This window comes from Populus alba, chromosome 15, assembly GCF_005239225.2.
Source record: "Populus alba chromosome 15, ASM523922v2, whole genome shotgun sequence".
Lineage (NCBI taxonomy): Eukaryota > Viridiplantae > Streptophyta > Magnoliopsida > Malpighiales > Salicaceae > Populus > Populus alba.
The window spans coordinates 15,702,889-15,714,525 of record NC_133298.1 but is presented as its reverse complement, the minus strand read 5'-3'; the positions used below and the strand labels follow the sequence as shown (position 1 = coordinate 15,714,525).

Below are 11,637 nucleotides of genomic sequence, written 5' to 3'. Positions count from 1 at the left end.
ATATTTTTATATTATTTTGACATGATTAAAAAAATGATTTTTTAAAAATATTTTAAAAGGCAATTAAAATCACATATTCAAAACATCAAAACACTCTTTTTAGTGTATATATTGAAGGTTTAGAGTCTATTTATTTGGTGTTGTTATAATTGTTGTTTTTAAAATGTTTTTTAAAAAATACTTTTGAATTAATATTTTTATTTTTTAAAATTTATTTGTTGATATTAATATATAAAAATAATCTGAAAATATTTTTAAATCAAAGAAAAAAATAATAAAAATTTTGAAGGTATTTTCAAAAATATAAAAATAAACAGGTTGATTCATGAGTAGGTGGGTCAACTTCTATTTTCAACAATAAAAGGTTGATTTGGAGGTTGGCGGGTCTCCATTGCAGCTATTAAAAGCAACTCCATGCTTCGGTTTGGTACGAATAAAAAATTAATGCGTGGAAATCAATGGTGTTGACTTCTGATTGTTGTTTGAGCTCGCGGCATCGGTACCCCATTTTGCAGGCGAGCTGCGAGCCTGAAGCTGTCCACTGCTGTATTTTTTATAGTTTGCCGTTAAGGCGGTCGCTTTTTTTTAGGACCGCCGCCTTGCACCGCTGCATTGCTTGCGTTGTGAAACCGGCTTTTTTAAAGAGAGTTGTCGGAGGCTGTGGCCTCGAAAGAGAACTGAACTGAAGGCTCAATCTGCACGCTTGGCATACTCTGTAGAAAAATAATACAACTTGCAGGGCTCGAGATTCAATGTTTCAACCCCACCAAACCGTGATGCCTAATGCATGGAAAATATTACGAGAACTTGTATGTAAATATAATTATTTATTTGTTTTTAATCATATTTTGATAACTTTTTAACTTATTTCTCTCTTTAAAACTTAATGCTCACTATACAATCATCATTAGAACTTGTCATGTACTAATTTAATAGAGTAATCAAGGTTTGCACTGAAAACATGATTGCATTTCATCCACCAAACATGCCATAAGTCAATCAATTAGACAAACAAAATCAGGACTTTGCTTCCCCATTCTAAAAACAACGTTTCTTATAAAAAATTTAAATTTTTATTTTTTATATTTTTAAATTATTTTAATTATTTAATATCAAAAAATATTTTTTAAAAAATATTATTTTAATACATTTTCAAACAAAACATTTTAAAAATCACACTTTCAAATACCTTCTTAAATCATCTCTAGGAATTTTTAACACTATAAAATTAATATTAATATTTTTATTTTTATTTTTATGTATTTATAGCTTCAACTAAATTAATCTTTTATTAAACACAAAAGTATTAATGAAAAATATTATAGTTACAAGAGTTGCCCTAGTGGTTAAAAAAGTTGACTAGTTTTTCATTTTTCGGGTTTAAAATTTTAGGCAAGCATGTACATAAATCATAAATGTATTAAATTCTTTTAAATACACTATGATACAAACTTTTTTTTAAAAAAAAAAAAGAAAGAAAAGAAAAGAAAAAAAGGGAGGGCAGAAGAGTAATTTAGAAGTGGGAGGACGACCAGAACAGAACTACTTGAAGTTGAAGCCTTGAAAGGTCCGAACGGTTAACACAAGAACACACCTACCTTTCTCACTTTCACAGCAACACCCCTCTGCCTATAAACCCTCCACCCCCTCCTTTCTGTTTCACTATAATTAAAATCCTAAACAAAACAAGACCCCTTCTCAACTAGACAAGAATGGCAGGCAGTGCAGCAGCAGCAAACTTGGAAGATGTGCCATCACTGGATCTCATGACTGAGCTCCTCCGTCGCATGAAGTGTTCTGACAAACCCGACAAGCGTCTCATACTCATCGGTTTGTCTCATTTTTTACTCTTCCACTTTCTCTCTCTCCACATTACACTACGCACCTTGTTTTGTTTAAGTAGCATGATGTGCATTTCCTAAAGTTTTGGTCTTTCTTGGTTTTTAATTCCAGGGTGCATTCAGATCCAGGAACTCTTTGTGGTTTATTTGTGCTAAGATGTTTTCTTTTGTTTTTTACTATGCACTGTTTGGTTTTTTCGCTGAGGTAATTGAGGAAAAGGAAAAGATTAGAGCTTTTTTTTTTTACTGTTGCTTTAGTTGAGAAGTGGGTTTTTGGTTTTTGCTTGTTCATAGAGTTGGGAATTTGAGGACATTAAAAAAAAACCTTCTTTACGGGGCAATTTTAGACGCGCGAGTGATTTTTCCGGTTTTTGTGCTTTTGATTGCATTGAGATGCGGTATTTAATGAATGTAAAACTAGAATTACTTTTCTTAGATACTTTGTGCCCGCTTTGTTTCGCAAGTCAAGTCATGTCAATCTTTGGCTATATTTTCAAAATTGAATTGAAGGTTGATGACGCTGCGTGGTAGAAAGAAGATTTGCAGTGTTTATGGCCAGTTTTGTTTTGACTAGTTAATGTTCCGAGACTCACAAGATGGAATTTTGACATTTCTTGTTAAAAGGGGGGCATTTCTAAAAAAATATATTGCAAAATCTTCTTTTGAATTCAGAGAGTTCACCACATCGATCTTCACTCATCATCTTTTACACGTTTAATCTGGAAATTTAACGTCTTTCCATTCAGTGGAAATGCTTTGAGACAATGGCATGATCATCCTTTTCTTTAAGTTAGTAGATAAAGGTTTTGATTGATTTCTTTGCATCAAACCTTTTTATTTTCATTTATTGTAACTCTGTATGAAGAATCTTTTCTCCAAGATTAGTCTTGGCTTTTTTTCATTCTTGCCCAGAAATTCTTATCTGTTAACTTTCTCAGTGACACAAAACAGACCAGTTAGGGCTTTTTCTGGTTTCTATCTGATTGCCTGTTTTAGAATCTTGCTTGTTTCAAAAAAAAAGAAAAAAAGATTTTAGATTGTCTGCCTAGTTGGGAGTTAATATTTGAAATTAACACGGCTACTTTGAAAAAAGCGTGGTTAAATTAGAATTTGATTCAACTAGGAGGACAAAATGAATTGAACGAACTTGTGAATATTGAACTACTTTTTTGGTTAAACTTTCAAATCCACGATGTGTATCCTGTGATAATATCATGTGTGCTGCATAATGCCCCGGCAATTGACCACCTCAGTACATGCTCATGTAGTAACAAATGCATATTTTCTTATTCATATTATTTGGTGAAAACTTTCTATTGATTCCAGTATGTTTGTTAGCAACCAATCAGTCAATCAAACCCTGGCTTCGGTCAGAAGCTTCCATGTTTGTAATCTTTTAGTTTTGTGTTTGGCAGGCCCTCCTGGATCTGGAAAAGGTACTCAATCACCAATCATTAAGGATGAGCACTGTCTATGCCACTTGGCTACTGGTGATATGTTGAGAGCTGCTGTTGCTGCCAAAACCCCTCTTGGCATCAAGGCTAAGGAGGCAATGGAAAAGGTTGAATTTGCAACCATTCTTATCTTTCATGATTCATCTTTGTTTATTTTTTCATAGTTCTGCTGGATTTAGCTAATGGAGTGCTTCATATGGTTTTCTCAGGGGGAACTTGTTTCTGATGACTTGGTTGTTGGCATTATAGATGAAGCAATGAAGAAACCTTCATGTCAGAAAGGTTTCATTCTAGATGGATTTCCAAGGACTGTGGTCCAAGCACAGAAGGTATCGCTATCTAGTTGTATAATATATATGTGAGTTTGAATAAATATAAACATTTCAGTGTGAGTTTTTATATGTTTCTAGCATTGGACATATTCAATTGATTTTTTTGTAGATGTTTCTAACCATAAATTGTTTACCTTCTATGTGCACACAGCTTGATGACATGCTTCAAAAGCAGGGAAGTAAAATTGATAAGGTGCTGAATTTTGCAATTGATGATGCAATTTTGGAGGAGAGGATCACGGGTCGCTGGATCCATCCTTCTAGTGGCAGAACCTACCATACAAAATATGCACCTCCCAAGGCTCCTGGTGTTGATGATGTAAGGGAACATAAACGATCCTTCTCTTACATTTTTTTGTTATCTCGTTTTATTTAATTGGATTTTCGGGTGTACATATTGATGATGGGAGAACATAGGGGAAGTGAAACTGGTTAAAGGGTGTACATTTGTTGTAGATATCAATATTTTCAAAATATGGGAGTCTGTAAAAGTAATTGTGAATAGTTCTTGGTAATTATGATTGCCTACTCTTGATATTATTCTTATAGGTTGATTAGGCCAATAATGGATCTGACTTGTCAATATTTAGTCTAAGTGGCAGTGTACTCTTCGTTTAGCTGTAGAATGTCCGTTTATGTTTGACAAGGGGCTGGATATGTCAAGGGAAGGTCATATAGTCATGGATTATCTATCTTGACTAAAACCCTTGATCAAGACATCGATGGTGTGGAATTAGGTAATTTAAGAGAGCTAGTAGAAAATTGTTCACAGGGAATCCATTTGGCGCATTTGGGGTGCGTTGGTTTGTGAAATTGTTAAATAATCAAGGTTATTTGAATATGGTTGAGACTGTTTCTTATACATGTTTTCCACTGTGATCACCATGCTAGCTGCATCAATGTTTTCGCAAGTCCGGAGATGAAAGTATGTTCACAAACTTGCTTCTTTCTTTTGATTTCTTGAAGGTAACTGGAGACCCTTTGATTCAACGCAAAGATGATACTGCCGCTGTTCTTAAGTCAAGGCTGGAGGCATTTCACAAGCAAACTGAACCGGTAAGCTTTCTGGCTTTATTTCATTACCTTTGGTGACATGAGATGGGATTGGATTCAATCACCCAGTCACCCACAACAAAAGGGATGATGATCCAAATCTTCTTATAGTATTTACTTCTCCCTACTTATAGGACAACTATTTTCATGGATGTTTGGTATTGCATTTATTTTATAAGCACAGAAAGGTCTTCTTAGCTGAGAAAGCTTCTGCCTCGCAACTTAGTTGTTAATTCTCGGGCCTCCTTTTACTCGTGATTTTGTGATAATTATTATTCTCCCATGGGCATGAACCACGGAAATAACACAACTCCCATTGAATTTCAATAAGGTTTTTGGGAATAGTTACCTTATAATATGGCTGCTTATAAAAAGTCATTGAACGATGATGAATACCACGTGTCTGGACGGTATCGAGCCGAGCCACACCACGTGAATCACCTCTTTTGATTTTAGCCATGGATGGCATCTAGATTTCATCTCCATTTATAATCCTGCCCATGTCTTGCCAGATCAACATGTCTCAGTTCTGTCCTAGTGAAATCTGATGGTATTCTGGATGCTGGGAATGCAGGTTATTGATTATTATAAGAAGAAAGGTGCTGTTGCAGAGCTTCATGCAGAGAAACCTCCAAAGGAGGTTACAGCTGAGGTTAAGAAAGTGCTTTCCTCCTGAGACGGAGGCGCTCTCCACCCTTGACTTCATCGGATTTTCTTTTCATATGTACTAGACATGTTTTCACACAAGCTGATCATTTAGCTCCCCTCGTATTTGTTTGCAAATTGCCGGCGCTGCCTTTTGTCATTGAGGTAATAACTGAGTTCACGTGGAAATAAAAGATACTTCAGGGTTGCCATATTTTCCTTCTTTATCGTTGTTGGTTTCATCAGTGGAGATGCTCTTATGCCGCTTGGTATTTTTATTTTTACTGCGGTAAAAAAATCGGATACGTCATTCCCTTGAAGAAACTGCAACATTTTGGCCGCCTATTTGGTAATTCCGTCTCTCATTCCCTTAAAACGTTGCAAAAGGCCACCTGTCTGCTTCGAAAAGGCTCTATTCAATTACATGCGGCAGCCTTCAGAGCATAGTTTTTAATAGTTTCTAGACATGAGCTGTAGCCGGCCAGGTTAAAGATTTGGATTTGACCGAGTCACCGAATTTTAATTAATTGGATCATTTAAGTTAATTTTTTTTAAAAAAATTCATAATAATATTATTTTAATAAAAAAATAATAAATAATAAATTTTTACTGGGTTAATCAAGTTGCCAAGTTAATTAAATTACACTAGATTTTTTTTTTAACTCAATAACTCAATCTAGTTTTAACTTCTTAAATCAGGTTAGGTTTTAAAAATATTCTTCAGAGCTAGTAGATACTAGCAGCAAAGTCAGGATGCGTGTTTGGGTCAGAAAGTGAAGGAAACGATTAAAGGCTTAAATTTTTATTTATTTTTTAAAAATAATTTTTTTTTTTTTATTTTTTTATTTGCTTCAAATTAATATTTTAAAATCATTTAGATACATTAATATCAAAAATAATTTTTAAAAAATAATAAAAATTATTTTAATATATTTTTAAATAAAAATACTTTAAAAAACAATCACAAACCATAATTTTTAAAATAGACTCCAAAGCCAAATAAGTTTTGATCAGGCCAGAAAGTGCTTCTGAAGCTGGTACCTTCCTCTTAAAGGTGCCAGGATGCACAAGGCATACACACACTCTTTCAAATGTCAGCAGATAGTCTAATCGTAACTGAAAACACGACACCCCTTGAAAAACGCAATTCGATCCAGCAATGTATCGTTTACAACAAGTCGACATTAGCATTTGGGCACAAAGGATTCTGAGCAGTTGTTTCATGAGTCTTGAAGTCGGTGACGTCCAGCATGGATGAGGTGCGGCGACCTACATATCAACTGTTATCTTAGCATCCAGATGAGAGAACTCCTGGAAAAATGCCTTGAAATGCTCATAGGAATACTTGACATCATCAACCGCACACATTTCTCTTATACTGTGCATCGATAGTTGTGGAGCACCAACGTCAACTGTACGAATCCCAACACCACTAGCTAGGATTGGACCGATAGTTGAACCACAGCCCATGTCATTTCGGACCACAAAATCCTGCATTTACAGTGATTTCATTATAATTAATTCTTCTACCGATTGCTGAATTGCTACTACCTCCAATGGTGACAAAAACTAGAAAATTCAAAGTCGGAGCAGCCATTTGTTGTATTTTGATTTGTAACAGGTATATTTCGTCCCGAGTACAAAGAATTAAGGACTCAAAAAAAGTGTAAGAATGTATCTGGTGACAATGTTTTCTCGTCATTTTGACTATCAAATCATCATCGATGCTTGAAATCGCATTGTTTAGCAAGAAATGATGGCGAACAAAATGGACAGAACCATGCTTGTCCAAGTTCTTATATAGAATAAAATAAGAAATTCTGTTTGTTATCGTTGTTCAAAATCATGATATTTAAGTTGGCAGAAAACTGACCTGGGTGGGAAGGTTATGCTTCGTTGCTATCTCCCTGAATAAAAAGCTAGTGACTGCATTTGTTGCGTAGCGCTGATTCGCGTTGTGTTTGATTACAAGCCCACCATGCAACTTAGGCTGATGATTTTCTTCATGCTTGTCCTAGAAAACGAGATATCCCATGTTAGAACAGTCTGAAAGAACAACCCCATCTCAATGAGCAATGAGGCGATGTACCATATAATTAGGATGGAGGGCATGAGCCATGTCAGCAGATACAAGGTAACTCTTCTGGATTGCCTTTGGAAGCAGCTGAAAAGAAATCAAAGAAAAGAAACAATTATGATTATATGAATTAAACTGAGATTTAAATTCAAGATTAATATCCCACTCCTTTTGACCAAGCATCCCCAAATTTTGTTCCTCCACACGACCATGCGGGTCAAACCCATAAGCCCCAATTGATGTGATAGCCCTTCGCTATGTGGATGGACTGATATCAACATAACTTGCAAATCTTAGGTGTGAAATTTACAAGAATCATTTCACTATTGCACACCTATCCAAATTAATCAGGCAAGTGAAACATGAAATAAACACTACTCTGCTGGTAATTATGGTTAACTTTATGACTTAGACCTGTAATGAAGATGCATGAATAAAATGACTTCCAATAAAATAGAAACCAAAACTAATCCCTTTAATACTATAGCACTCAGATCATAAACTCAGCTCAGAAATCCATAACTCCCCCCAAATAGTAACTATTACGTTTTTTTTTCCTGAAGCAGAAGTCAGAGTCAGAAAAAAAAAAAAAAAAGCACCTTGGAATCTGAGTTGAAAGAGCTTGTGATTCGTGACAGGGCATCTAACATGACAGGAGACCCGGCTCCTTGTGCTGAATCAGATCCTACCTCTTCATGGTCAAATAATGCCACCATCCTAACACCACTCTCATCCTCAAGGTCGCTTTCAGAAGATGTTGCATCTATCAGTGCCTGAAATTAAATTGAAATGGCACAAATAAGAATCAGTTTCTGTGGGTTAACACTCTAAGAGCAAAGACCAGTGTTTCTCTTGTGCAAAAGTGAAAAGTAACAATAAATGTAGATGGGATAATAGCAGCCATTTTGATGCTGAATAACATGTAACTGAAGTAGGTTTTCAACGCAACTTATAACAATTGTTCAGATGATTACCAGTTTTGATCATTAACAAAGTTTTAATTCATAGCCTCACAGACCCAAGGAAAGAAAACAGCAGTGGAAAAAATTAGTTCTACCAATATAAATAATAACATAGCTTAAACTCAAACAACACTAAACCTCATATCCAAACTTAATCCCACTATCTATAGTGAAACTCATTCCACCATAAACCAGTACTAACTTCCAAAATATAAAAGTAACTGAAACTCAAATAGGACAAACCTAAAGTTCAAACTTCAATTGGAAAATGAAATCCACACAATCACTTTAGCCAAAAACGAATACAAACCAATGCCTAATGCTCAGCACAAGCAAAGAAACTTTGAATTTGATTCACTCACTACACAAGAGAGAACACTGTAGGTTCTGTGTTTAGTAGAGCAAAAGGCATCAGACAAACTTGTAGTTGAAAGATAGAAAGCCAGGGGCAATGGGACATAATATCAACTAAATTGACATGATAACTTCAATCCGACATGAGGTGGCATTCTGTGTTCAATAGAACAACAGCAAATCTTGTAGTCAGATAATAGAAAGGCAATGCAGTAGTGATGAGACTGGCGTACAGGACCTGATATCATACAAACCAACATGATTTGCAACCTAACAGCCCATGTAACAAGTAATACCTTCAGAGAGCAGAATGAACTGCAGAGGTTATCAAGCCTTCCAGAGAAAATAAATTCCTTTGCAGCTCCAGCTATTACACTTGGTTGAGTATCGCATGCTTGTAGTTCAAAGTCACATATATCATCCACTTCGCACCCAATCTGATTTGCAATCATCTAGAAGACAGGAAAGAAAATAACAGAATGGCCATCAGAACTTAAATCAAAATTGTCAAAATAAACAGAAAAAGGATAAAAGAAGAGAATATATTCTTGCTTCAGTTTACTAACCTCTAGTACAAGTGAGTGGTGCTTTGAGGAAATCGTTCCTTTATCAGATTTCTTCCCATCAGCTTGAACTTCTTCACTCTTAACCGGACCATTTTCAGCAACTGCTTTATTGAGCTCTGCCTGTAAAAGAAGTTTGCTAATAGAGAACAGAAAATTTTGCAACAGTATTGAGACATCATCTCATACACTAGTAGTAACCAAAATATTGGATGCTTACTAGTGATTTAGCATTAATGCTCGGAAATTTGAAAAGCATATAACTAACTTCTGTTTCGTAAAGAAGTAATTAGTTGTCGAGCAGTAATCTTTGAGCTCAAAAGGTAAACAAAGGTTCTTTCTTTCTTAGTGTCAAATCTATTTTAAAATTTCATAAATCATAAAGGAATATGTGCATCATGCTTAATGCCCATTTTATAGGAATATTATGTTTAGCACTAATAATTCGATTCATCATTATGTTGTTTTCCATCAAGAAACATATTTTGAACTGTAATTGTGGAAACCAGAATAAAAGCATAAACTCAAGTACACCAACAAATAAATGAAAACAAAAAACATTGTGTGTGATTCAAAGGTTACCTTGATTGATGTTGCCAAGACAGGAAGAAGTTGACTCTGCGTGTTCACCTTAAATCCATCAGTATTAACAGTCCTGTTCAGAACATAACAACATGAAATATCATAACACCAAGCAAAGTAAAGATGAGACTACCCAATCCTAAACCATGAGAAACCCAGGCATTAATAGCATTATATAAAACAAGATCAAACAAGTAAAGAAAGTAATTTGTCCAGCTACCAAACCTCTCTAAGTGAATTGCAATTGTAGGGACACGCATAATGGGTTCCTCAATTCTAACTAGCCGATGTGAGTAGGAAACCGAACCATCCTTTTCTTCTTTTACGATCACCCTACCTGCCACTGTCAAGTCACGATCGAACCATGTATGCCACAAACCACCTCCATATGTTTGAACTCCAACCTCCAAAAACCCACCTTTTGTTACCTGACCAGTCGATCCATTCCCCAAACACTAAATTCAGTAACTTACTCAACAAAGTGCACATTTTTCAAACAAAACCAGCAAATGATCAATACTTTGGACAATAATCACCTAGGAAACAGGCTTCAACAAAACCAACAAAGTGCACAATTTAAATAGAAACAAAAGAAAAGCAAAATCAGTTCGAATATCACCTTGGAAACAGGCTTCAACTTGAGACAGGGACTATCAGTGTGAGCACCAACTATATAAAATCCATTGCCTGCTACGTATCTAAAAAATCAAAATAATGAAAAAAATATCAGCAATAAATAACTGATAAATAAATAAATAAAAATTAAATGCAATCCATTTCCAGTCACGATAACAACAACAACAATAATAATAATTCATAAACAACTAAAACGAAGCAAAACAAAGGACCTTGCTTTAGCCATCGATAATCTGAAAAAATCTAAAATCTAAAAGATGACATACTTTTTATTGCTCAAAAGTAAAAACAAACCTCTTTTTTTAAAATAAAAAAAATATAAATTAAAAAAAGTTGACTTTTTAGTCTCATATAACTTGTAAACAACCAAATAAAGGAGCTTAACCTATCAGCTACAAAATAATTATTTTGCTGTGATTAAAAACAATAAATAAAGAAAGAAGAAGAAGAAGACATACTTTTTACCAATAGCGAAAGCAACGATGGTAGAGTGATTCCTGGTGAAGAAATAACGCTTTCCAGCTTCCAATTTCCAATCCTGTCTCTCTGAAACTTGCTCGAATCCTGCATTCTTCAATCTCCTCTTTGCCTCCTCTATCAAAATCAATCAGTCAAACATATTTTACTTTCATTTTCTTAAAAAAAGATCTAAAACAAACAGAATCTATCTGATATATATATATATATATAGAGAGAGAGAGAGAGGGTTACCGACGGCATGAAAAGCTGTTGGAGAAGCGTTTAAGAAGTCGATGAGATCAGAGACAACGCAGTATTCTTGTTCTTTGTTATTATTTGCCATTTTTCCTTCTTCGTAGTCTCAAAATCTGCTTTGCTCAGTTGCTGTTTTCTATTCTATGCTTGATTTTGTGTTGAGCGTGGGTATATATGGATTTGTCTGTGGATTTGGCGAGAGATTGCTAGTTGGGCTGTGGGGTGAAGTTTTAGAATAACTTATTATGTTTCATGGGCTGCGGCCCAATACACATACATTATGATGCTCTTTTTTACACGCAACCTCTGTGGAAGTTGGAATATATACCCAACCCACCCATATGTACCAAGTTGTTTAGCTTGATTTTTTATTTTTATTTATTTTTATGGTATTAACCCCGAGGGTCCTCTGCTCATCTTTCAC

General features: G+C 35.0%; 2 protein-coding genes across 2 annotated transcripts; one reads left to right on the top strand and one right to left on the bottom strand.

The window, feature by feature from the left end:
* The first annotated feature begins 1,557 nt into the window (after window positions 1-1,557).
* On the top strand, window positions 1,558-5,539 carry LOC118057592 (adenylate kinase 4). Its single transcript, XM_035070221.2, has 6 exons — window positions 1,558-1,830; window positions 3,257-3,402; window positions 3,505-3,624; window positions 3,779-3,946; window positions 4,594-4,683; window positions 5,255-5,539. The coding sequence occupies exons 1-6, from the start codon at window positions 1,713-1,715 to the stop codon at window positions 5,354-5,356; spliced, it is 744 nt and encodes a 247-aa protein (XP_034926112.1). The 5' UTR covers window positions 1,558-1,712; the 3' UTR covers window positions 5,357-5,539.
* An 809-nt stretch (window positions 5,540-6,348) lies between these two features.
* On the bottom strand, window positions 6,349-11,371 carry LOC118057593 (probable aspartyl aminopeptidase). Its single transcript, XM_035070222.1, has 11 exons — window positions 11,211-11,371; window positions 10,958-11,093; window positions 10,483-10,561; window positions 10,089-10,291; window positions 9,864-9,936; window positions 9,285-9,404; window positions 9,015-9,170; window positions 8,002-8,175; window positions 7,415-7,489; window positions 7,199-7,339; window positions 6,349-6,816 (listed from the first exon to the last, which is right to left on the bottom strand). The coding sequence occupies exons 1-11, from the start codon at window positions 11,299-11,301 to the stop codon at window positions 6,595-6,597; spliced, it is 1,470 nt and encodes a 489-aa protein (XP_034926113.1). The 5' UTR covers window positions 11,302-11,371; the 3' UTR covers window positions 6,349-6,594.
* Window positions 11,372-11,637: the final 266 nt, after the last annotated feature.